Source organism: Lithobates pipiens, unplaced genomic scaffold, assembly GCF_037356315.1.
Source record: "Lithobates pipiens isolate NorthernLeopardFrog02 unplaced genomic scaffold, aLitPip1_a1.2 Scaffold_8, whole genome shotgun sequence".
In the NCBI taxonomy this organism is placed as follows: domain Eukaryota; kingdom Metazoa; phylum Chordata; class Amphibia; order Anura; family Ranidae; genus Lithobates; species Lithobates pipiens.
In genome coordinates this window covers 190,616,770-190,644,595 of record NW_027507903.1, presented here as the reverse complement: position 1 = coordinate 190,644,595, position 27,826 = coordinate 190,616,770, and the positions used below count along the sequence as shown (strand labels likewise).

Below are 27,826 nucleotides of genomic sequence, written 5' to 3'. Positions count from 1 at the left end.
GTTATACAAGCCAGCATGTGGATGAAGCCTGCCTTTTTAGGTACACTAAGTCAGGTTTTGATAGGACACTGGCAGCTAGAAGGTTGTAATAGTGCACAAACAACCAATGGCAATATTTGGTAAGGAGGATGTCAGTTGCCTGCAAAGCATCCTTGTTTGACCCTCCCCTGCCCCTCTCCATCAGCGTTGGGTCACATTAGCCGAGTGATGGAGAAAAACTGAGGGAGTAGAGAAACCTTGGAATACTAGTCAGAACCAGTTTGCAAAAGTGTATTTGCTTTGGAATGATCACCTCTAATGTTAGGTGTCCTGATTGGACTTGTGGATGTTGTTACGTTATGTAAAACTATTTAGAATAGCTTTTACATTTTAGAATGGGGGTGCCTTGAGACTGTCTATAATTTTTAAAGGGCGCCTTGACTGAAAAATTGTTTTGCTAGAAACTCTAAAGGCTGGTAAGCACGGGGAGACATTTGGCCTGTGAGTTCAGCAGCCTGTCGACAGAAGCTGGCCTATTGCCTAGCTTCTGTCGAATAGGCATTCTGGAAAACCAGCAGCCGGTCAGCATCCAATATGCGTTTGCAGCCAATGGTGTGCTTTGGGGGTGGGGGACCCTGTCGGAACACAATGGCACAATGTGGGGGGTGGGGGGAAGAGCTTGCTGTACTAAATATGCAATGTTGGTACAGCAAGCTCCCCAGGGTTTTTTTTTCCTTTTTTCAGCCTGCTGGGTTGAACGAAAAAATATCTACCTGTGTGTACCAGGCTGTACCAGTACCTGCTGTGACTTCTGTGCTCATTCCTCCAGAGTTGTGTCTTACTAATGCAGGAGGTGTCACTGGCCAGATCACCAGTTGAACACAGGGGGAAAAAGCCAAAGAAAAGAAAACTGATGCAACCACCACATCTAATGATTGGTAAGCTGCAATATATTACATTTTTTTTATTTTGGGTTTAATACTACTTTAAATCTGTAGCTGTTTTTTATATTTTTTTTTATATAATTCATAATCTTTGATTTAGCCAGACAGCTGGGTGGTCCTACCATTTAATAAGCTTTATGGAGTTATCCATATTCATATTTTTACTTGTAAGTAGCCAGCACTCCCCTTTGTTATCTCATGGACGTTTTCAGCAATGGAGTTTATGGGCTGTTTTCTGAACACCATAAAATCATGTTCAGGAGTTGTTTTTTCTTACCACAAAAACGCCAAAGGCTGATAAATGCTCAAACATGGTTCACCAGCATTTTTTGATCCATTGAAAAAAAAAAACCCCTCCTAAAAACCGTTAATGTGGAAAAATGCTAAATAACTTTAAAAAACATTCACTTTGCAAGACTTTGCAAAGCTACTGGCATTTTTAGAATGTTTAACGTCCAGTGTGCATGGAGCCTTAAGGCAGTTCTGAAGGGAAAAGGGGGTCCAACCCCATACTAGTAAGGTGTACTTAATAATAAAGTGGCTGGTGTGTGTGAGTGATGATCAATGTGATCTCTACTGAAAAGGGAGGCTTAGCATTCAGATTGGCTGGCTGGTCCACTGCTTCAGCACAAATTGTGACCAGAGCCTTGGCCTTCACTGGTATCTAGCAATGAAAGGAACCCTAGTGTTGCTTATTTCCCTATATCTATATCTATTTGAGCCCTTATTTTAGTAATTTATTTTTCCTAGCAAGACTGCTGTACTTCTTCTTCTTCTTTTTTTTTTTTTTTTTTTTTTATCAGTCATGTTAATATAAATTCATTCCCATATAGCTATACTAGGTAAATCCTAATATAATCACTCACCAGCCTTTTTTGCTCAAAACCATTGTGAAAATGTTAGGTTGTGAAAGTTTAAAGTGACTCTGTCCTTTATTTCAAGGGTTCATTCACACTATTACTTTGTGGTAACACATTGGGGGAGATTTACGAAATCTGCTATGTATAGTAACCAATCAGCTAGGTTTTTCCATCTAAGCTTAATTGAAGATGTTAGAAGCTAACTGGTTACTATGCTCAGCTGTACCGGATTCTGCACCAGTGTTCGTAAATGTCCCTCATGTGTTGTGCACTGCCGTATTCAAAATGCACCCGGGTTGCAGATTCATTGTGCTGCAATACATGCAAAAGGGACAGTTTAGGTCAGCAAATTCAAACAAAAGGGCTGCCTTTAGTGCAACACTTTAACCACACCTAAATGGACAAAAAATATCCTGTGTGCTGAACATCACTGTGGATATGTAAAACGAAAGCCTCATCCCGAACTCCAGCCAAGCCATGGCCTCCAACATGTTTCACTATGCCCCAGAGCTTAATGGTGGCATCCATGATTAAACTCTGGGGAGGAATGAAATGCTTTGGAGGCATGGCTTGGCCAATGCACGGCCTGAGGCTTTCAATTCACATATCCACGGGATCTTGCAGTGATATGTGGCACATAAGAGCTTTTTTTTGTCTCTTATATCATTGATGAGTTCTGTCCTTGCCAGCACCTCCCAGCAGTGTACTACAGGAGGAGGACCCATCTGGAGCCTTAAGAGGTACCCCTTATTTGGTCACACCTAAACAGGCATGATTTCCCTTACTCTGTCTTAAATACCTCCTTGAAAGCTTGCATCCTGTATATATGCACTAATTTCTGTAGCTTAGCATGAGCTAAAAGTGGCAGTCAGGAGGTGAAACTACCAGCTGTGACGTCCAAGCTTATATGAAGTGTGGTCAAAGCACATTGAATGTTGTTGATGCTACCTGGTTTAATGTAAAAAAAAATTTTTTAAAAATCGAATCTAATGGGCCCACATAAACATTAATTGTGCACGTGCACACAGGTTTTTTTTTTTTTTTGGTGTGTTCTTGATTTCAGGAATTTTTACACATATAATTTAGTAAAGACTATAAAAGTAGTTGATGGGCTTCCAAAAAAACGCTTAATACCCATTTAAACCTATGAAATGTTCTCTAATCATGTCGTGTAGAGCTGAAAATTACCTTCTTTGAAAGCTGAAGTTTAAAAATGGTATCCTTGAAAAGAAATATGTTGATTAGCATGTTTTGGCAACTGCTCTTATCTGGAAGTTCTGCTTGAAAATGTTCTCTCGTCTTCATTCCTAAGATCAGGGAGAATTGATCTGGAGCAGGTATTGGTGAACGTTCTTGTGTTACCATGAATGTTATGCTTCCAAATTTGTCTTTCTTTAAAATGAGCCTGCACTCAATGTATACAAGCTGCCATCTTGCATATCCTTGAAATTGATTGCTCCTCATGTCATGGTGATCTAATGACTTCCATAGTAATTTTTCTGCATTCTGTCCGCAGGTTGCCATCATTGACTAACTTTTGAAAATGTATGCTCCGGTGGTACCACCTTTTTTATATAATAATGCTTGTTTCAGGTTGCTTACAGATTAGAAAAGCAAGGATAAGGATGGCTTCAGCCAGCCATACATGCTTCAAAATTTGGCAGCTTTGAGCAACTTGTGTACATCCAGCCTGTTGGGGAAAAAAATTCTCGCGATCAGTGCTGCTGGCTACAGCCGAAAGTGCTAATCGATGTTTTCAGGCAGAAGGGAAGTCTTCCTGCTGACAGAATACAATAGCTCAGCAGAAGGCATCCCCCCCCCCCCCCCCCCATCCACATGGAGTGTGTGGATAGGGGAATCAAGTCATTTTGTTAGTGGGTTGACCAAAAAAAACTACTTTCCAAACAGTTGGCATTAACGGCTCAATGTTCCTATTATCGTGAATTCCTTTACTATAACAGAACCTATTTGAGTTTACCAATGTTTTGTTATACCACTGTGAAGTGTGAATTAAAGTAACTTTTTTTTGTTTCGTTTTAAATTGTGTAGAGGGATTAGAACCCCTGTCATGTTTTATTGCCTCTCTATTTGCCCAGTTTTACCATTATTAAAAGTAAAAAAAAATCCCAAATTTTGTGTTGCCCCCCCATAAAAGTAATAAAGGGGAAGTCTTCCAATGGGGGAAACTAGTTATGGCAAATTCCCTTTAATTTGCAAGGAATCCCCTCTCACTTCCTGTTTGGCTATGGCCTAGGAAGTGAAGGGAAACTTCCGAAATGGGACACAAAGATGACAAAAACAATGTTATAACCCTCTTGCTCTATACAAAAAAAAGGCTTTGCTTATAGTTCTACTTTAAGCTGCCAATACACTTGCTGAATTTTAGGTGGGCCCTAATGAACTGGCTGATGTTTTTTCTGTGGGTAGCCCTGTCAGCACCACTCCATCCAGCATCCTTTGGTTCCCGAAATCAGCCAGATGGAAAATTTTCAGCTGAACAGCACCTTCACCCAGTCAGATGCAGTGGGAAATTTCCACATTCACACGGTTTATCTTGGATGGAGGAATCTGTTAATTTCCTTTTTGTTCAGCCCGCAAAAGGAAATGAACAGACTCCCCCGTATTAAACAAAACAAAATAATGGGTATACATATACTTCAAGGAATTTTACTGAGTTTTTTTCATTGTATACTAATACTGTTCCCTTTTCTGTTTTGGCATGTGAGAAGAATTCTGCAGTGTTGGCTAACAAATTATAGATTTTACTGCCAGTGATTACAATGAAGTACAACTTCATATGTAGCTTGAATTTGTTTTCCAGGCCTCCCAAATGGCTTTGCAGATGGAGACAAGGAGAAGGCAATTGCAGTGGCTCCAGTCAGAAAGTTGGAACCTCGTAGAAGGTGTGCTTCAGAATCCAGTATCTCTTCAAATAACAGCATTTTGTGCAACTCAAAGTAAGGGTCCATTACAGGCAAAAATGGGAATTCTCCTCTTTTTGAATATAACAAGTGCACTTGCAACTGCTTTCATCTTCTGTCCATTTTTTCCACTGATTGAAAATTTCCTTTTCAAAATATGCTTTACAAGTGCCTGCAATTCTTTCTACAACCTTATTTCTATAAAGATTTTGAAAGACCATCTCTTCAGATGTTTGTTTTTGATGTGTATTCTCTGGCTTTCCAACCAAGAATGCACTAAATGTAATTGTGGAATTTTCCTGAGTTGGTTATTTTTCATCTCAAAATTGGGTTGTAAAAGTTCCATCATTGTAGATGTCGAATTTGCCTTTTCAAAACACTTCACATCATTCTCAAATACTGGAATAAACTTTGGGGTTGTAAAAATGATAAAACCCCTCGTCAACCCACATTTTTATAAATTGATTACCCATATGTCAGGTCCCATCCCATGGGGGAGAAAGAAGCCTTGTTTGTTATGTGCACTTAAATTCCCAATTCTTTACCATAAAAGAATATCTAATCACTGTTTTGTACCCATTAAAATGTAACTTAAATCTTTACTTGCTATTGTTTCAGTAGCTTTCAATCTCTTTAAAAAATGTGTTATTGCTGGAATATTACCTGGTGATACTGAAACTGTAAAGTCAGTGGAGTGCTAGTAAAAAAATGAGTGTAGTGGAACTAATGTATAAAGGTTAGACAGGCAGTGTCGTCTTTCAGGTATCACAGCTGTATTAGTAATGCTTTAGAACAGAAGCAGAAATGTACCTGTTGAATAGTGAAGAGTAGACAGCAGGCTAATGTACACAATTGAAGAAAATCTTTTCATATTTGTAATGTCCCACTATCCTTATGTCTTTATCACTCAGTTTTAGTTTACCAAAATGCGGTAAAGGCAAACCTGCACTTGTGCGACGCCATACTATCGAAGACAGAAGCGAGCTAATATCTTGTATAGAGAATGGAAATTATGCAAGGGCAGCAAGAATTGCAGCAGGTATGAAATATTTTTATTTCAAATTACCATGAAATATTTTGAAAGTTGATATCTTTAACAGACATGCAATGCATTCTGTAACTTATCCCCCCAATATAGTTCCTACTACTCCCAGCTACCTTCAGATGTCCTTCCCCTATGGACCTCCTGTTTGAATAATAAGTTCTTACATGGGGGTTTACTCTGGATATTCATGCTAAGTTGATTATTTTATTTGGCTGCACCATAGCCATGGCACACCCTGCCAGATGGAAAAAAGCAGAGGCTTTTTCTGTTCACTGTCAGATGGAAGACTCAGTGACAGCCTGTAATGTTGCTTCCAGCACTACATTTCTGCTTTGGGTGATCCTCTTGGCACAGTGCCACATGTGGAGTTGCAGGGTGTGTTACAGGTCCAGAGCCATGGTCTGTCTGCAGCAGAGCCTAGTCTCTGCTAACACCTGCATGGGCATGCTTATCATTTAGGGTAAAGCCAGTAGGAGCTTTGTACTCTCATCCATAGCATAAATAGGAGAGAATGAGCATAAGCCATCTAAACATTTATGGTCTCCTGCTATTACAAACAGTGGCCAACAGGTGAATTTATAGAAAACTGAAAAGGGGATTTTTTTTTTTTTTAATGGTGCCACAGGTATAAACAAATAATATATTTTCAATAAAAAATATTTATTTATTAATATCAAAATATTAAGTGAACAAAAATTGTCTCTCAAGAATATAGAAATACTTAAAAATATATCACAATATGATATTAAACAATAATGTACGTGTAAAGTAGCTGTATAAATGCCCATTGGGCTCTATGGATTTCATTATAGTACTACTTCAGGTGTTGTAAGGCATATACTGGTTACAAAAGATCCAAAAAAATAAAAAAAAATAAGATACATGACGCATAAAACAATTGAATACAGAATCATATTATACAGGTGAATATCATAAAGTGACATAGATACACAAAAGGAAACCACAACCAAGAATAAACCAAAGCCTCATTCATATGGTCTATGGATATCTGCGAGATCCATATAGCCATAGACCAGGGATTTGCAATTAGCGGCCCTCCAGCTGTTGCAGAACTACAAGTCCCATGAGGCATTGCAAGACTGACAGCTACAAGCATAACACCCGAAGGCAGAGGCATGATGGGACTTGTAGTTTTGCAACAGCTGGAGGTCCACTAATTGCATATCCCTGCCATAGACCATTTGAATGAGGCTTTTACTATGCCTATTTTTTGGTTTATTCTTGGTTGTGGTTTTCTTTTGTGTATCTGTTACTTTAATATTCATTCACCTGTATATTCTCATTCTGTATTTGATTGTTGTATGCGTCGTGTATCTTTTAGTTCTGTTTTGTATCTTTTTGTAGCCGATATATGCCTTACAGCTCCTGAAGAAGCACTATATCGAAACGTAGAGCTCAACAGGCATTTATACAGCTACTTTAGCTTTATATGCACATTATTATTCCATATCATGTTGTGATAATTTTATATGCATTTCTATATTTTTGAGAGATAATTTTGTTCACTCTTTTTAATATTTGGATATTAATAAACATTTTTTTTAATTGAAAATATATTCTTTGTTTATACCCGTGGCACGATTAAAAATCCCTCTTTCCAGTTCTCTATAAGTTCTCCAATTTGGGATGTGGGTGCCTCGATCCTTTGAGCTAGTGTAGTAATTTCAACCAGTGGCCAACAGGTGTTTTCTCTGCGGCATTCCCTGTTTTCTTCACTGCTGCAGAGGTTGTACATACTCCTTTTGGGGGTGTTTTTATTGTCCCAACATGGCTGATCAATAGGACAGGAATAAAGGGTCAGGTGGGGTCACTAGCTCAGGCTTAGCCTTTAGTTCCCTGCAAGGTGTTCATTGGTTCAAGACCCTGGTACCCCCTCTCTGATGGTTGTCCCCTTGCTGACTTTCTGACAGGTATGATAGCCACATCAGTCTAATCCTTAGTCTAGAGGGGAATCTTCTGCCATAATGTTGGAATTCATTAGCATAATTTCTGGACTTCTAGAAGTCATAGACAACAGGGGTCTTGAATGTGCCCTCCAGCCTCTCCTCCTAACTCAGTCTTTGATTCCACCCTTGAGCCAGACTTATTGCATGAAGTTGAGGCGTATATTGAGAGGAATCTATCTGTGGCATTGGATCATGAGGAAATTCTTGGTACAGAAATCTCACCCAAGCTAAGGGAAATCAAGGATGCTTATCTGCACGTAACTATCTTTTTCTCAACAATGCTGTCTGCAGTTTGTGGTAGGGGGTCGCCGTTACTAATTTGTCGTCCTGCTTTTTGGTTTGTGTACTCTATATTTTTAACCAAGGTGTTTGCTCTGGTATTAGCTCTGCTAAACACTCTGAGGATTCTTGTACCTGAATGATTTTCTGCTGAAGAACCAGTCTTCCTCGCCAATATCTGCAAAACTATATAGACTTATAGTAGAGTTTTGAGTGGATTCTCAAGTAGTATCTGTCTGAGCTTTACGCTAAACACGACTTTGTCTAGGATCTTCCTGCTTAGGCTAAGCTTCTCTTTTTTTTTTCAGTCCTAGAGCTTCTGGGCTCAGAAGTGGCTCTCGGTTTGTGCATGTATGAGGGAATTGAGTATCATGGTACACCCAATTTTACTCAAGAGTCTCCTTAGTGGGTGTTTTTAAACCTAGCACTGAACTGGAGATGCCCTTTTCTCCTCAGTCATGAAAGGTTCAGATGAAGTCGGAGGAGGTTTGCCTTCTCGGCGTTCTCAAACTGTGGATAATTTGACCTTCAATGCTGAACTTCTCTTCTGCAGGAACACCTGATTAGAATCCAGTCAAACAATTCTTTGGTCATGGCCTACCTCATCAAGGAGGTACCAGGAGTTGCACCTTTCTGAATGAAGTAAACTTGCTCTGCTTAGGCAGAACATCATTACAGCCCTATATGCCATTCACATTCCCAGTGTGGATAATGGTCAGACTAACGTTCTCAGTCGTTGGCATCTGGATCTCTCCATTTGGAGGTTTTGTTCAATCCCTATTTCGCAAATTGGGAAGGCTGATGCATATCTCCTGGAGTCCAGATTCAGCAATACATTGAGTTTATCGCCAGGTCTGGGAATGTTTGGCCTATCTCAGTGGATGCTCTAATGAATGGGATCAGTTCAACCTGATCTACCATATGCTATTCCCACAGCTACTCCACAGGATTGAGAGGGGGAACATATTCTGATTATTTTCATCACACTGAATTGGCCCAGGATGACATAATATTTAGGCATACTCGAACTCCAGGCAGACACTCAATGGGCTCTTCCAGATGATCCTGACCTTTTGTTCTAGTTCCACCCTGCTTCTTAGTCTATAAAAAAAACACCAAGCAGCTAGGATATCGGTTAAAGAGGAAGTAAACTCTCTGGGTTTTTTTATTTATTTTTCTTCCCTGCAAAGTAAAGGCATAATATGCTAGTATTGATAGCATTCTAGCATATTATGAAACGCTGGCCGGAGCTGTGTGACGTCACGCCCACGTATTCGCGTGAGAGCAGCCGGTCTTGGCATGCGTGCCTGAAAAAACAGCATGCGCGTTCCTTCACAGCATTTAGTATATACTGTGCCAATGTCATCGGCGCAGTATACAGTAAATATCTATTGGTGGACGTTTAGGAGATATTTACAGTACCTATAGGCAAGCCTAGAATAAGGCTTACCAATAGGTACAAATCCTAAAGGAAGGTATGCAACCTCTTTAAGTGCATGTTCATGTGTTTTTATCGTGTGGGACTTGTAAGGTACTATTTCTGGAGAAACTGCAATGTATGTTTTCAGTGCTTTAAAAAAATACACTTGAAAATTTGCCCTTTGATGTTAAACATTATATTCTTTCTTTTTCAATGTAGAAGTTGGACAAACGAACATGTGGGTGTCTGCAAGTGCAAATTCAGCTTTCCTTGAACCTCTAAAAGTGGTCTGGGCCAAATGTAGCGGTTATCCTTCTTATCCAGCATTGGTAAGAACAAGTAACATACTCCTTTTCACCTAGTAGTATTGGGCACACGTTTCATGAAATAGAATTAAAGTGATATTAAAGCCGCTCAGAAAAAAAAGCACATGCTATACTCGCTTGCTCTGTGTAATGGTTTTGCATAGAGCAGCCTTGAGCCTCCTCTTCATGGGTCCTTCGTGGTACTCCTGGCCCCTTCCTTTTGCTGAGTGCCAGAGTGAGAAATAAGGCTTTGTGCGCATCTCTGGACTGGGGGACAGGTGAGTGTGTCTAAGTCAGCAGCTACACTTTTTGTAGCTGCTAACTTTTTTTAAATGAGTGGAACTCTGCATTGTTACCCTGGTATAACAATGTATAATGGCAATAGCCATGTATAATGTATTATTAAGGCTGCATTCACACATGAGTGTTTTCAGGCAGAAAGTTTCAAATTTTTACCGCAATTTTGACCGAGATTTGTACAGGTCAAAAGGTCACCAATGTAAAAAGCAGAAAAAAACTGTAATCTGCCCAAAAAAAGCTCATGCACTTTTTTGAGCTTCGGGCATTTTGCTTCAGGCTCCAAAACGCTCAGATATAAACAGGGGCCATTTAAATGAATGGGATTTTGTTTGTTGGGGTTTTTTTTTCTGGCGAGCTGAAAATGCTCTGGTATGACTGCAGCCTACAACATATGTCCAGTCAAAACCTTTTTCTTAGTTTTAGGTAGAGTGGAGAAGAGCATCCCCGCCCCCCCCCCCGCCCCCTTGAGCTGCATTACAAATATTTACCCTCCTCTCTTGTTCTGCTGACATTTTACCAAACTGGACATGAGGGGAACTCTTCAACAGCAACGTATAAACTCATGTCAGCCTTTTAATTCTGTCTTTATCCCTGTTGCAGGGTTTTTCTGGATTCCTGTTTGGTAAAATCATTTTCAGCAGGACAGCAAGTGAGCTTTTTCCAAAATTGGAAGCAAGTTTTTGGCTTGATGTGCACTTGACATGCACACCGGAATGTTGACTTTGATGCACCTTTCTTAAATTGGTAAAATCTAACATGTATTGCTTTAGGTATCCTCTTATTAGGCCTGCGGTCTGGTTTCTGATAAGAGTGGTCTCTGCGGTGGATTCGTCACGAGATCGCTTTTATCGGCAGCAGGAGAGGGCCCCCCGCAGCGCTCCGGTGCCCTCCACCACTTACCGGATCCGTCGGCAGTGGTGGAGGCGATCGAAACTTCACCCTGGCTGGGCATGGAGACGATTGAGGGGAAGATGGGCCCCCCACTCATCTCCATAACAATGCATGGCGGAAGCAATGTCAAAACATCACTTCCAGCCACAGCTCTTAAGGGCCATTTTTTATTTTTTTTTAAATTACATTTATTTATTTTTATTGCATTTAAGTGTTAATTTGAGATCAGAGGTCTTTTTGACCCCAGATCTCATTTAAGTCCTGTAATGCTTTTTTTTTTTTTTTCCTTTTACAAAGGGATGTTTACATTCCTTGTAATAAGAATTAAAGTGACACAATTGCGTGCAGATGTGAGTAGCGCCTCATATGAAAACTGTGTACAGACCACATGTGAGGTATCACCGTGATTGGTAGTGCGAGCGCAATAATTCTAGCCCTAGACCTCCCCTGTAACTTAAAACGGGCAACCTGTAGAATTTTTTTCAACAATGCCTATGGAGATTTTTAAGGGTAAAAGATTGTCGCTATTCCATGAGCAGGTGCAATTTTGGAACATGACATGTTTCGTATCAATTTACTCGGCGTAACGTTATCTTGCCCAATATATATAAAAAAAAACGTTTTCCAAAAAAACAGCTGCGCAAATACAGTGCGACAAAGTATTGCAACGATGGCCATTTTATTCTCTATGGTGTTAGAAAAAAATGTTTAATGTTTGGGGGATCCAAGTAATTTTTTACCATCAAAAACTGTTTTTAACTTGTAAACAACATATCTAAGTCTCGGTCCTTAAGCGGTTAATGCCGAATAGCAATTTTGTTAGTAAAACCATATCAGCAAAATTACTTTGTGCAACCAGGTGGATTCTACCTTGTTTTTTTCAGGACAAATTGGGATTTTGTTTGGTAGTAAATGGTTATGGATATCTCCTGGGGGTTTTAATAAAAAAAAAATAAAAAAATGCTTTTTTAAATTTAGCTGTACATTTTTTGTTGCTACCATACTCTAATGCCAAAGAACCCAAAATAAATTTTCCTGCTCCTAACGATCGCAGCAATAAACACACTGACACTAATTTATAAAAATTAAATGCTGTCAAATATACTTACCCTGACCTTTGACCCAAACACTAACACACTGGCACTGTCCTAGATCAAACCCTATTTTTTATTTTTTATTCAAGGTAAGATACAATGTATGTTTCCTCTAAATTCACAGAGAGCAAAAACAGGGACAGGCTTCAGTGTCTGATCACTGTGGTAGCCAGAGACTACCACAGCTGGTATTGGGAGAAAAGGGGCCTAGGGCTCTCAATGAGACCCCGGTCTCTGTGCTGGGAGCACGCTGTGCGGCTTCACAGATAAAAAAAAAAACCTGTACGGTGAGGCTGCATATGTGTTACGTCGGTAGGAAGGGGTTAATCGGGTAAAAGTTTTAATATGGTTTCAATTAATAGGGGAAGGCTAGAAATTTGAAATACATTTTGAAAGAAACATAAGATTTTTAAACTTTTTTTTTTTTTTCTTTTAACAAAATTTTCATATTTTATGTACATGATACTAATGAGTAAAAATTTTTATCTAATCCCCTCCACACCGATTGCCTGATGAAAATCCGGCTTTCCAATAAACTAAAGAGCACTATATAATCTGATTATACAGTTCCCTTTAGAGCTACCATCAACAATTTCGTACAAGGGCCTGTAAGACTGGGTACAGATTGGATGCATTAGGTATGTTCTGTTATCTAGTTTTGACAAATCTAAAGGAGATTGTACAATCAGAATTCATAGTTTATGATTTTTTTTATATATATTTATAATTATTCTAGCCCTTGTACACATGTTCGGAGATTCCGACGGAATGTGTCCTATCGGACCGTTTTGTTGGATATTCCGACTGTGTGTGGTCTGCATCGGACTGTTTCCGTCGGATATTCCGACGGACCAAGTTTTCCAACTTGCCGGTAAAATTTTCCGACAAAATGCTCCTATCGGACATACTCCGATCATGTGTAGCCTACTCCAATGGACAAAGTGCCACGCATGCTCAGATCAAATTCCTAGACCAAAGCTATTGGCTACTAGCCTGAACGTAGTCCCGTCTAACGAAATAACATCATCACGTTATGTACAATCGGATTTTCCGACAACTTAGTCCGACCGTGTGTATGCAACATCACTTCCGGACCTCTTCCGGAATTAATCCGGATTTGGTAGTCTGAATCTCCAACCGTGTGTACAAGGGCTTAAACAGCCTGCTGAAATTATAATAATGGAACTTATTAAAAATTTGGTTGCCATTTTTGGTGCGTTCCTGTTTTGTGTGTGTTTGTAGCTTCAAAGATGTTCTCTCTTCTTTTAGATAATAGACCCCAAAATGCCACGTGTTGGTTGCCATCATAATGGTGTTGCTATACCAATTCCACCAATGGATGTTTTAAAAACGGGAGAACAGATGCAAACCAGAGCTGAAGAAAAGCTGTTTTTGGTTCTTTTCTTTGATACTAAAAGAAGCTGGTAAGAACTTGCATTAATAAATGTCTCTTTATCACACTTTGCATGTACATTTTTACAATGTTCTATAGCCAATTTTTATTGCATTGTAGAACTACAGCTGTTTCCCTTTGCTATTGTGTGTATTGTAATGCGTACTATTAAAGCTTCTGGAACCCAAAAACTGATGCCCAAATAGCGACCCATTTCTTATAATTTTCATAGTTTTGCATGTCCGGCAACTAGTTGCTAACTTATCGCTGTGAAGGATGATATGGGTAACCAACGTGCAGGGGAGAACAATGAGTGGTTGCAGACTGGTTACAGGCTACCAGGTTGTAGAGGCACACTGAACAGCACCTACATTGATGCCACTTTTAGATTATTTCTATCCTGCCTCACAGGACAGCTTCAGTAATCCTTAAGCCGAGGCTATGGGCGGCCTTTTGTGATTTGACACTGGCTAAAAGACAGCAAGCCCCCCCCCCCCCCCCCCCTTTACAACTGAATATTTTACATGCTTTGGACAGGATACATCATTCCTTGGACTCCCTGATGGCTTTACATCAGTCTTGAGTCTCTGAACCGGTGGATGTCTTCCCAAGTGCTGGAGATGGGTAAAGTATTTTCCTACCATCTCTTGGAACGTGTTGACTGCGTACACCATGTCAGGCTAGGGGAAGTCCTGGGTCATCTTTTGGTGAAGGGTACCTGGTCTCTGCAGGAGTGGCTGATGGCCATCAGCTTTCTAGATTTGTGGGTGATCCACTTTGCCCTCCTGCACTGATCAATGAAACTGCAAGGTCCCCCTGTTTGACAAGGCCTCAGCTGTGGCATACATAAAATGTCAAGGAGGCTGTTCCTGTTGGATATATTAGCTGATCTCTCAGCCTTATGGTTTAAAGAGAAGGGATCCCCCCCCCCCCATTTTCAGGTGTCCGCTCATTTTACCAAAAGCGCTGGCACGTCCTGGACCTTTCAGCCATCAAGCCACTGTATTTCTCAGTACTATGGTGTGGATATTGGAGCCACTGGGGATGCTTCTTTTGGTTGCAGTGTTTGGTGGTCTGTTACATGAGGTTTTCTCCTCTGGTTGGCCTCTTGTTTGGAGCTTGTTGCACACCCCTCATTTAAAGTGCTTTGAGGCATCCCGGATGTAACTATTACCGACACTGCTCCCTGATGTATATTGAAGAAAATTTATATTAGATTTGCCAACAACTATGTAGTGCAAGGGTTTGCTTGAATAATTCACTCCATCGATGGCTAATTTGTTATGCCCTTACACTACATAGGTTTTGGGAAAATCTATAGGAGATTGTAAATGCCTGTGGCAAACTTTAGGTAGAGCTTTGACATTCTATATTTGATATTTATATTGGCATCAATGCCACTTTTCTCCTTCTGAGACTTTGTAAGACTGAGTGCTGGGATGAGGAGCTTTTATTACCTCAGTTGGTCCACTATATGCTATAAATGATGTTGGCATTAGTGTTCTCCTTTGGGGCTATTTTGCTGGGCCCTTCATTCAGCATCTGACCAGCAAAAAAAGCCCAGCACTACATGCTTCAGTCATGGTCTGACTCGCCTGGATTAGCTGGATAGATGGAAAGGGGTGGGAGACTAGTGATGACTAGTTCCACATTCCCTTCTCCTGTATTGAATGAACCGGAGTTCAAATGAAGGTCCGCACCAACCACTTCCTCTGACACTAAATGCCTAAGGATCATAGAAAAGATAATGATCTCAAAATGTGTTTAATAAAAATGTATACAGATGTACTCGCATAAATCCAGAAATAAAGTACTTTTCCTATCCAGATAAAATACTGCCACTAGTACCAACTCCAGCTGCCTGCCGATGTCCGCTCATGCTCCGCCCCAATGCAGGTGTGCTCCGAAAGGATGTTCTCAAGGGGATCGGCTGAGTGTGCTGATGAAGATTTCTTATAAATACAATTTAGGCCTGTAAATGCCGCCTCCAGATTTTAAGTTTCTGCTTCACATTAACAGTCAACCTTTTCATGTTTGCATAGATCTTACTCAAAAGGCACCCACTTAAGGATCCCATGCAAAAAATCCATAAAAACTTTTGTCAACTAAAACAAATAATTCCCGTGGGTTCTGTGCTCCCCCTACTGGGTAAAAATTGATATCACTAGCTCCAAAAACTTGAATGGGAGAGCACATTTGACATTCTATATAATTAATCTTAGGAAATATTGAGATGAAATAAATTAAAATTGTATATGAAAATACTGGAGGACTATAAAAAGGGAAAAAAAACGTTCTCAAACCTTAATTTGTTTGGGAAAATTTTCATTAACAGTTAAGTCATAAGGGATCTAAGACTTGAGGTAAAAAAAATCCATTAAGTTTTTTTTTTGGCCTGGAAATACCTCATATTTTTACTCCCCCCCCCCCCCCCCATGCGATTTAAAACCCAATTAAAACTGAACTAGAGGGTTACTTATGTTGTAACGCATAGTGTTTGGAAAGGCTATGTCCTGGGAAACCCTTTTTGATGTTGGTTATATTTTCCCTAACTCTAGTTTGTAAAGCATGTGAAATCCAAATAGACCATTAGTGATGCCGTGCATGATGTCATACAACTGTTTTATTTTTGTTTAACTTCTGATGTGAATGTTTTAGTTTTACAGCAATTCCTCCCTGTGCATCTGCATACTATACATTTTTTACAGGGAAAAAATCCTTTCAAATCTCCAAACATGTTCAATTTACAAGATATATCTACTACATTAGGGGCAATATAATGTTGCAAGCTGTGGGCTTTCCTATAGATAATGGGAGATCTGTCAAGAAAATAGCTTTTCAAGAACATTATCACTTTTTGAGGATATTCTAATGTTGAGCAACTTATTCACCAGATAACATTGGTTAGAATAGGTTGCGGAAGAAGCCCATTGGTAAATATTCTGTTGTTCCTCAGTAGTATCCTGTAACAAAGTATTCCTATCGAGTAGAGATCTCAATTTCTTTATTTAATACGCTCTCTTGGTACCCCTTAACTATACATCTATTTTTTAACATATTAGCTTGTTCAAAAATGTGAGTGTTTTTGGATCCATGCCAAACCATAAGAGAATCCTCAATGAATCTTTTCCAGATTAAGATCTCAGATCGCCTTATGAAGGGCACTCTCTTCCCAGTGGGCCACAAACAAGTTGGCCACACTGGGAGGAAACTTGCCACCCCTGTCTTTTTTGTAAGTAGTACTGTCCGTTTTGCCAAAAATGATTTAAACCATTTCACAAGCTCTCCAATCTTCTCTGGTCTCTGCATAGTGTGCCACCCTTCTCCAGATAATCTACTGCTTTTTAGACCTTTTATCATGTGGGATAATGGTGTACAATGATGACATATCCACAGTCGCCAACAAACATTCATTATCTAACAACTTGAAGGTGTCTTTTAGTATCCTTCAGATAGGCTGGTGTAATATGAACCAGCCTCTGAAGGAAAGTAATATATGTACTTCACTGCTCTAGACTTTCGGGAATTCCACTAATTATAGGGCGGCCTGGTGGATGTTCAAGAGATTTAGGAAGTCAGTAAATTACTGACATTCTTGGTGCAGAGGGAACTAAATACTGTTTTTCCTTGGATAGAATACCTTCCTTATATGTTTGGGGATTTGAAGCAATCCCCCCCCCCCCCCCCCCCGTATAAAAATGTAAAACATGGGGAGGAATTGCTGTAAAATGAACATTCACATCGGAAGTTAAACAAAAAAAAAAATCATATGGCCTCATGCATGGCACCACTTGTGCTACCACACATGTGGTCTATCTGCTTCAGTGCGTTGTCCAATGCAGGAAACAATATGTGGGGTGGACCACACGTGCTTTACAAACTAGAGTTAGGGAACATATAACTAACATCAAAAAGGGTTTCCCAGGATATAGCCTTTCAAAACCCTATAAGACCTAAGGATCCCTCTAGTTTGGTTGTAATTGTGATTGAGCAATTTGAATCAGATTGGAGGGGGCAAATAAAACACAAGGTATTTCCAGGTTAGAAACTAAATCAATTTTTGAGCTCAAGTCTTCTATCCCTTTTGGAATAAATGTTGGGACTTGAATCGTTTCATTAATAACCGTTAATGTTTAAAAAAGGTGGTGTTTTTTTTTTTTTATAGTCCTCTAGTATGTACATTTATTTTATTTCCTAAGATTAATTCTATATTATGTTAAATGTGGTCTTCAATTCAAGTTTTTGGAGCCAGTGGTATCTATTTTTACCCAATATGGGGGGGGGGGGGGGGGGGGGCGCACACAACCTACGGGAATTATTATTCCCTTTCTTTAGTTGACTAAAGTTACTTTATTTTTTGCATGGGATCCTTGAGTGAGTGCCTTTTCAGTAATACCTATTCAAATCTGGAAAGATTTTTAATAGTTTCAATTGCTTGACCTGCGGTAGATTTAACACCAACTCCCCCACTGACCAGGCCTTTTTTTTTTTTTTTTTTTTTGCGATACGGCACTGCGTTATTTAAACTGACAATTGCATGGTTGTGCAATACTGTACCAGAACAAAATTATGTCCTTTTCTCTTATATTCACCGACCCAGCTCCTCTCTTAGCCACAGGGTTGTTTCGCACAACTTTAGGAAAATACTAGGCATTACTTGTTATGTAACACACAGAACATTCCAGCTCCGCCCAGGGGGTGGTCCCCCGGTAAACAACCCTCCAGGTTGCCATGCAGTCATCGGTTTATTTTGCCTAGTGAAGAAGGATCTAGGAAACCTGACTGGCCCATCGGTCTGTCTTTTTTTTTTTTTTTTTTTTTCTTTTTTTTGTCTGCAGAAGCTTTGCTTTTTGCGCAAGACAATAGATTCTGTGATCTGCTATCAACAGCCGGTTGGGTGACAGGTTGGATACCCTTATCCTTGTAGTCTCCCCAGTCTGGCCATCGAGCATGTGCAGGTCGCAGCTCCGCGCTAGGCCGGCCACGATGAAACCTCAGCTCCAGAGGATGGTCGGTGAGATTTTATGCTCCGGGGCACACTTATGACCGGGCTACTGATGTCTGCGTCAGTGTGCCGGGCCAGCAGCCCCCCTGTACTAATCCGTGACTGGGTCTGTAATGGAATGTCTTCAGGACTGGTAAGTACAGCTCCCCCTGCCTCGGTGGGGCTGAGCAGCTGGGTATTCCCTGGGAGGTGGATTTGGGGGTCCCTCACCTCCCCCCTTCTTCCCCCGAAATCCATGGACACCTTGTCGGCGGTCCTCAATTCGTTTGTTGCCAAGATGGAGGCAGTATGTGGGCGCAAAGGTCCTAAAAAGCTCCCGTCCTCTGGGGAGAGCTCTGACGCAGACTCGGGTCCCGCTGAGACTGGTGACCCCTGCTCTGTCTTGTCAGATGACGCTGACCAGGACCGTTTGGACAGGGAGGATGAGTCTGGGTCTGTACGCGACAAAGCGCTTGTTGGAGCACTTATCACAGCTGTGCGTGATACCCTGAAGATTTGGGTCCCGTAAGCCAGCCCATTTACCTAAAGGTGTTCCCGTATCTGACTTATTTTGACAAGTTCATTTACAATGAATGCGTCAACCGCAACAGACCTTTTCGGTTCCCAAATACATGGCGGTGCATTACCCCTTTGAGGAGAGCCTTCTCAAAAAGTGTCCGGCCCCTCCGGTCGTGGACCCCCCCAGTATCCAGGTTAAAAAAAAGTAACCATGATTCTGGTTGAGGGGACACCTGCATTTAAGGATCCCTTGGGCAGGAAGGCCGAGGCAGTGGCTCGTTCCATGTTTACGGTTGTGGGGTCAGCCATGCGACCATTACTGGCATCCGCACTTGTGTCGCAGTCACTGAGTGGACAAAACTGTTGCACCGCAAATTGGGAGAGCAACAGGCTTCTCTTGTCTGCGTGGAACTAGCAGACCGACTAGTGCAAGGCCTTAAGTACATTTGTGACGCGGCCCTGGATACTCTCCCTCTGTTATCCAGGGCTTCAGTGTCAGCAGTGGTGCTGAGGCTCCTGATTTGGTTTAAAATGCTGGTCTGCTGACCAGGCATCCAAAAAAAGACCTGATGGATCTTCCCTTCCTTGACGACCGGCTCTTTGGAGCCTCTTTGGATGACATTATTTAAGTGACTCAGGTGATAAGAGTACTCTACTCCCACAGGCCAGGAAGGCTAAGGAGCCACGCCGTAGGCAAGGGGCCTTGTTTTTCGCTTACAAGCGGCTTTCGTCCGCCCGTAGCTTCGCCTTAACGTCCCCAGCCCGACAGGATGACCACGGAAGGACAGAAATGTCCCTGGAACCGCAAGCCTGCCAACAAAAGTGCTACTGCATGAATAGAGCTTTCTTTTTGGTGCTATTTGATCACCACTCTGTGTGTGTGTGTGTGTGTGTGTGTGGTTTGTTTTTTTTTAGCGCTATAAACGAGAGACTAAAAAACTTTTTTTTTTTTTAACTTTAGGCCAATATATATTCTGCTACATGTTTTTGGTAAAAAATCCCATCAAGCGTATATTGGTTTGCGCAAAATCTATAGTGTCTACAAACTATGGAATATATATTGCCATTTTTATTCATTTTTATTCATTTATTTTTATTTTTTACTAGTAATTATGGCGATCAGCAACTTATAGCGAGACTATTGTGACATTGCAGTGGATGTTTGGACACTGACACTTATTTGGAAACCAGTGACGCATATACAGTGATCAGTGCTAAAATATGTACTATCACTGTATTAATGACACTGGCTTGGGAGAGGTTAAACATCTAGGGCAATGAAAGGGTTAGCCAGTGTTTAGGTGTACTGTGGGAGGTGCTTTTACTGGGGAAAGTAAACTAGTGGCGGATACTTACTTTAATACAAAAATCGCTTTATTTTTCTGGATTCAAGTGAGTGGATCTGTATGCGTTTTATTAACCACTTAAGGACCAGGCCTTTTTTTCAGACACGGTTTACATGTTTAAAACAGTTTTTTGTTTGTTTTTTTTGCTAGAAAATTACTTTCATAATGTTTGAGGGTTCTAACACCCTAGAGAATAAAATGGCGGTCATTGCAATACTTTTTTTTTTTTTTTTTCACACCGCATTTGCGCAGTGGTCTTACAAGCGCACTTTTTTTGGGGGGAAAAAAAATCACTTTTTTGAATAAAAAAATAAGACTATATATATATATATATATATATATATATATATATATATATATATATATATATATATATATATATATATATATATATATATATATATATATATATATATAGTGAAAGATAATGTTGCGTCGAGTAAATTGATACCCAACATGTCATGCTTCAAAATTGCGCACGCTCGTGGAATGGCGTCAAACTTTTACCCTGAAAAATCTCTATAAGCGACCTTTTAAAAATTCTACAGGTTGCATGTTATGCGTTACAGGGGAGGTCTAGGGCTAGAATTATTGTTCTCGATACCTTACATGACTACCATTTTCATATGCGGGGAATACTCACGTATGCGATCGCTTCTGCGCGCGAGCTCGTCGGGACAGTGTGTTTGAAAAAAAAAAAATGTTTTTCCTTTTTACACTGTTAAAAAATAAAATAAATAAATAAAATCAGGTAAAATAAATAAGGATCACTTTTATTCCTATTACAAGGAACCTAAACATCACTTGTAACAGAAAAAAGCACGACAGGTCCTGTTAAATATGAGATCTGGGGTCAAAAAGTCCTCAGATCTCATATTTGGACTTAAATGCAATAAAAAGTCATTTGAAAAAATGACATTGAAAAAAAATTTACCTTTTTTAAGAGGTATGGGCGGAAGTGATATTTTGACGTCGCTTCCGCCCTCCTCTGGATTATAACCGAGTGGGGGCTATCTTAGCCTCTCGTCTCTATACCCAGCAACAAGGATGACCCGATCGCCTCCACCACTACCGATGGCTCCGGGAAGGGGGGTGGTGCTCTCGCTGCGAACCCGCCATGGAGACTACCATTATCGTACACAGGACCGCCTACTGTAAAGAGGGATATCTTGGTTGTGGCAGCAGCTGCTGCCGTTACTGAGATATCCCTCTTCAAAGTCCCAACGTATATGTACATGAGGCGGTCCTTAAGTGGTTAAATAAAACTTGCGGTATTTCACTATTGAGATTGTCATCTTTTCTATGATCCTTTTGGCTTCTGGTGTTGGAGAGGAAGTGATTGGTGCGATCCTTCATTTTGCTAATGAAACGCTCTGCCTGTGATCCATGCTACAAGATCCTGGTATCTTTGAAATTCTTATGAGGCCACCTATAAGTTGGGGTCTCATTTGCTGGTAAGAGGCTGCATAAGAGATGGAGAGAATTGAACATGGACTGATTATCTTGAAAGGATTGTTTGATTCACTAAAAATAAACACATTTCACTGTTGCATAGAGAGCGTGATTCATGGAATGTTAATTTCACGCAACATTATTTAAATTTTACTTGTTAGGTTTAACATTTAATGTGCGGTTTAAAAAAAAAAATTTTGTACGAGAGTTTTTAAGCATTGCAACGCATGGTTTAAGTCACTTTAGCACTTGTATTCTGTGTTTAAGTGCAGCTGTTTAGTTAGTTATTGGCGGGCACGTGTCCGGACAAGTCTGATCATTGGAGGAGAATACACTCATAGCTAGAGAACCTTACACTCCTGCTTAGTGTGGTCAGTTTTTAATAGGAAAGCAAGTAGTCTGTCAGGAACACCAGGGATTTCACATAGAGGAAGCAATAATACAGAGAGAACAGGATACTTTCTCATACAAATGGGCACATATCAGAAATTAAGTGTTGGAGTAACAAACACTTTAAGTTACTGTACTAAATTATTTTGTTTAATCAAAGCTGAGCATTTGAATGCATATTTTCTATGAAAAATAATTGTGTACTCAAATGTAATCTTAGAACTCTTGGATTCCCCATTGACTTTTCACTGCCCGATGAAATCTTTTGTATGTCGCTAGACTGTTCTATGTATTTTCATGTTTTCCTGTCTAATAACAACCATAACCATTATGCCCAAAACCCTTCAGTTACTCCCTTTTATATCTTAGCATTCCACCTTTGTGGATTATAGTTCTTATATTGGGACGGCAGTTCTATATTACCTTTTTAGTTAGTGTTTTCACTGCCTATATAACCACAACACAAAAAAAGATTTCCAAAGTAGTGTGGAAAAGGTCAACCAAAACATGGAAATTAGGGATGCGCCGAAATTTCGGCCGAAAATGGTGTTTTCGGCAAATTGCCGAGAAGGGAAATCTTGCCGATGGGGCGGGGCCTTGCGGGGCTCCGCCTCCTGGTGCCGCCCATTGCACGGGTGTTTTCCTGGCTCGTCCTCTGTCCTCCGTCCTCCCTCCTCCTTTCCTCCCGCCCGACAGTGCGGTGATCTCCGTGTGTCATGGAGCTGTGCATTGAATTGCCTGGGCGGCTGCAGTAACAATGTCCCGCCTCCTGTGACAGACGGTACACTGATCCAATGGCGGGACATTAAATCAGCGTGACGTGATTACAGGAGGCGGGACAATGTTACTGCAGCCGCCCAGGCAATTCAATGCACAGCTCCGTGACACACGGAGATCACCGCACAGATCCGGGCATGGGTGAGGCTGCATTTAGACACTGGCAAGCTGCATAAGGGGTAAAGAGTGTGCCCAGGGCAAGCATTGCAGAGTGTTGTCCGCAGCTAAATCAAGTTTTTTGTGCCCACAGTGCTGCTGCATCCAAAAGTCATTTGTTTGCCTCTGAAACTATCTACCTCTGGCCACTTGTGTGAATGGAGCCATGCTATATAAACCAGGTCACAGGACAAAGGCTGTACTCACTTTATTGACGATATAAAAAAATAATAATCTTGAAGGGTTAAGTTATTGCTAGTAGAGGTAACGATATGAGCATTCCCAATAGAAGTCTGTTGGAACGGAACCAGGTAGCTTGCTTGGGGCCAGTTCACACCAGATGCAGTTCCGTGTGCTTTTTTTTTTTTTTTTGCACAAAATGCATGCACAGTGTTTTCCATGTATTCCAATGGCTCTAGTTCACACCATGCAGTCAGTTTCCGCACCGGAAACTGACTGCATGGTGTGAACTAAAGCCATTGGAATACATGGAAAACACTGTGCATGCATTTTTATCAGGCAGGCTGCATCTGAGGGGAACTGGTGAGGCTGCTTTGATCTCCTGTACCATATCCCCAGTCTCTGACCAGCTCCTGTACCATATCCCCCAGTCTCTGACCAGCTCCTGTACCATGTCCGCAGTCTCTGACCATCTCCTGTACCATGTCCGCAGTCTCTGACCATCTCCTGTACCATGTCCGCAGTCTCTGACCATCTCCTGTACCATGCCTGCAGTCTCTGACCATCTCCTGTACCATGCCTGCAGTCTCTGACCATCTCCTGTACCATGCCTGCAGTCTCTGACCATCTCCTGTACCATGCCTGCAGTCTCTGACCATCTCCTGTACCATGCCTGCAGTCTCTGACCATCTCCTGTACCATGCCTGCAGTCTCTGACCATCTCCTGTAATATGTCCCCAGTCTCTGACCATCTCCTGTAATATGTCCCCAGTCTCTGACCATCTGCTGTATGAAAATATTTTTTAAAAACAGTCATTTTCGGTATCTGTGCTGTTTCGGTTTTCGGCCTAGTGTGTTTTTCATTTTCGGTATCTGTTTCGGTACCAAAAAACCCATTCGGTGCACCCCTAATGGAAATACATTGGCTATATAATTACAACACAAAATGTATCTCCATTTTTATTTTTTTTTGGTTGACCTATTCTTTCCACACTACAGTGTACATTTTGTTTCCTTTCCTGTATAACTTTGATCAAACTTAAATATTTTTTTTCTTTTGTATGTTTAGGCAGTGGCTTCCAAAGTCAAAAATGGTTCCTCTTGGGATAGAAGAAACCATTGACAAATTGAAGATGATGGAAGGGCGTAACTCGAGTATTCGGAAGGCTGTCAGAGTTGCTTATGACCGTGCTTTGAACCATTTAAGCAGAGTTCAAGGAGAATCCGTTAGTGACTTTAGCGATATTGACTGATGAAGGTGCTACTGAGACACACCATGCCTCATGTACTCTTAAGCTTTATCTCTGACCTCTTCCTCTGAAAGAATGTACTGAAAATACAATTCCTAATCTCCGAAAGGTGAAGATATTATTTGTAAAGGAGCATGAAGCTATTGCTGCTCCTTGGATGACTTTACTTTATAGTTGATTGGAGGAGCTTCCACTAAAGCATTCTGTTTATAGTGTTCATATTATGTACATAATTGTATATTGGGAAACACTTAACTTATTCTCACTCTGACGTAGTAATTCCTACCAGGTGAACACCTGTTGAAAGTTTTTTATTTGCTCTAAAATTAGATGTATAATTGTAATTTTTTAAGTTTAAAAAGGGTTGAGCCTTAGCACCACTTTACATAATGACAAAATGTTTTGTAAGACTTCGCTAGATTGGAAAATAGCTATGTTTAAAATATATTTAATGTACTGCTACCTAGCTTATCCATTTTTCATATTTTGACTACTGTAATTAAGTATTTTAAATTATGTACTTACCATTGCAAAGAATACAATGTGCTATTACATATAAACTATTTTATTTTACCAGGACATTGGGAGAATCTTTTGGCCTTAAGTTCTTAAAGCTAAAAAACATTATTTTTTCTTCCTTTATAGCGTTTTTTTATTGGTGGAAAGGTGAACCCTGCCTTTTAGTAGCAGTGAGGAGTCTCTCCCTAATAAAATTATTTCTATAGGCTTTTGCTTCTAAAATCTGTAAGGAATGTCTGAAGAATATCCAACATTATCATGTCACTAATGTATGAAACAAATGGCACTCCAGTGTAAACTACATTATATCGTATGGTTGCGATAATTTGCACAAAGTTGAAGCACTGCATGATGAGTAATGCGCAATTGATTGCCACTACATATTGCACCATAAACCTATTTCCACCTGTTGGTAATCTGATATCAATCTTCAGCAATCAGTCACTGGCTCTTTTCATAGGACGATTGAGCTACCAAGAATTGTCTGTTTAGCTTGGATTATAACCGCAGGACTCTTGTCCTTCCCTAATTCACATTTGCACAGTGAACGAAATCATGTTACCAAAGTATAAACTCTGAAAGCTCGGGCTTCAGTGTTTCACCTGGAATGGCACGGCAGGTTTAGGTAAGCCTTTAATGAGATGAATATTTAGGATGCCATGGCAGGCACAAACTTTTTAAAATGATAGTTCTCTGAATTGCAATTCCCTCTGAATCTCTGACCCAAAAGGAATTTACTGAACGTGGCTGCATTTGTTGTATGCTTTTTTCCAGGTCATTGATTTAGATGCCATTGATGCCACAAGCAGCTTTAGAGAGTGCTCAACCATGGCAGCCTACAAAGATTTCTTCAAATCTGAAACTGTTACCTGTAAAGTACTGGTGGTGCAGCAGATCGCGTTAACAGTTCACTATTCATTTGGAGTGCAAAACCCCTTTAGAGCTCCCACGTAGAAGTCTTTCCATATAAATAAAAAAATATATATGTTTATTTAAGAAACCATATGTATTTGTGGTGTCATAAGATGCAGTCTGCTAAAAAGTATTCCAAAAATAGCAGGACATGTTCAAGCTGTATTATCGCGTCTAAAATTGTCGCACTCAACTGCAGCCCAAAGTTTCGTGTGTGTGTTTTTTTTTTTTTTTTTTTATGCTCCCTTTTATTTTTAAGACCTTTTTCATGTTTTAAATATTTTTTAAATTTTTGAAATAAGGGTGTTTCTGGCACATTGTTCCCTTTAAAGATCCACTACCTTTATCCCATAGATTTTATTTTTTTTATAAACATAAATATATATAAATTTAATTATATATGTGCCTGGGTTGTTTTTGTTTAAAATTTTAATTTGCTTTAAGCTAAGAATTTAATTTTGTCAATGTATTAACATGTATTTTATATTGCAGGCACATAAATTTCAACATGGTTTCAAGGAATATGCATCAAAATCTGTTAAAAAATATAAATGCCTTGTTTTCTTTTGTTTTTTTTATGGAAATGGGTTTAGGTAACCTGTTATAATTTAGCAAAGCTTGGTAGCAATAGAACCTTTGGATACATTTTGTATGGTACATGTGATGTATATAGAATTAGTACTTTATTTTTATTTCTAAGACCTAAAGCATTATGTTAGGGACATATATGTATGATGGGTTTCCAAAGCTGCATTTTTATATTAAAATAAAAAAAAAAGTCAGGTTTTTGATGTACTTGTGCATCCTGGTGCATTTATTAGTTGTGTATAAGCACTATTTTTCTGATAATTAAACTTGAGAACAACAAAAGTGTTTGCCAATAATATTGGTGTTGCTTTTTCAAAACTAAAAGCAGTCACTTATCCACTACTACTTACATGAGTAGTAAGTAGTACTTTTTATTTTTTTTTAAGCTTCATTGACAATGTATTTGCTACTTATACAGTGGTGCTAAACAAGTTGTGTTTTTTTTTTTTTTCCTTTTTTTGTTTTTTTTTTTATGCAAATTGACCTTTCACTCCCTATTGTTGAGTAAAAGCTTCAATAAGGGCTCATGTACACACAGACTATGTTGACTGGCTGTGGAAAAACTCAAAACTCCCAGCTGGGAGTTAAAGTAGAGCTATTGCCTCTAAAGACCCCCTTTAATGACTTGCTGTCCAGCATACATACAGTATCTCACAAAAGGGAGTTCACTTCTCACATTTTTGTCAATATTTTATTATCTTCATGTGACAACGCTGAAGAAATTACACTTTTCTACAATGTAAAGTGGTTAGTGTACAGCTTGTATAACAGTGTAAATTTGCTGCCCCCCTCAAAGTAAATGCAGCACACAGCCATTCATGTCTAAACCGCTGGTAACAAAAGTGAGTACACGCCTAAGTGAAAAATGTCCAAATTGGGCCCAAAGTGTCCAATATTTTGTGCGACCATCTTTTTCCAGCACTGCCTTAAAGAGGAAGTAAACCCTGATGGGTTTACTTCCTCTTTCATTCCCTGCAAAGGCAAAGCATAATGGACTACTATGCATTGCATAGTAGCCCATTATGTGTCACTTACCTGGCACAGGAGCCAGCGATGTCACCGCTGTCCCCTGTAGTCCGGCGCATCCATCTTTTCGGTGTGGTCTCACAGTTCCGCCGCTGTCATTCGGCGGAGCCGCGATGACGTCACTCCCGCGCGGGAGCTGACACGCGCGGCAGCTCCGTTGTTGGAAATGCCACGCTCAGTGCGCCTGCGCGCCGCTGTCTACGGCACATGCGCCGTAGACAGCGGTGCCTGTCTTCGGGCAAATCTCTCCTAAACCGTATAGGTTTAGGAGATATTTCTTGGACCTACAGGTAAGCCTTAATCTAGGCTTACCTGTAGGTCAAAGTGGT

The 27,826-nt window shown here is 40.2% G+C and overlaps 1 protein-coding gene across 5 annotated transcripts in view; it reads left to right on the top strand.

Moving 5' to 3' along the window:
• The window catches only part of BRD1 (bromodomain containing 1), a 90,236-nt gene extending 63,558 nt beyond the window's left edge, over window positions 1-26,678 (top strand). For 2 of the 5 annotated variants that reach the window (XM_077470217.1, XM_077470215.1), the window contains 5 exons: window positions 4,605-4,686; window positions 5,616-5,743; window positions 9,635-9,744; window positions 13,275-13,429; window positions 24,272-26,678. In XM_077470217.1, coding sequence (XP_077326343.1) covers window positions 4,605-4,686; window positions 5,616-5,743; window positions 9,635-9,744; window positions 13,275-13,429; window positions 24,272-24,455 — 659 coding nt within the window. In that variant the 3' untranslated portion in view covers window positions 24,456-26,678. Of the gene's footprint in view, window positions 1-808; window positions 918-4,604; window positions 4,741-5,615; window positions 5,744-9,634; window positions 9,745-13,274; window positions 13,430-24,271 lie in introns of those variants that run through there. The other 3 variants (XM_077470216.1, XM_077470214.1, XR_013270405.1) reach the window with 2 other exon arrangements.
• Window positions 26,679-27,826: the final 1,148 nt, after the last annotated feature.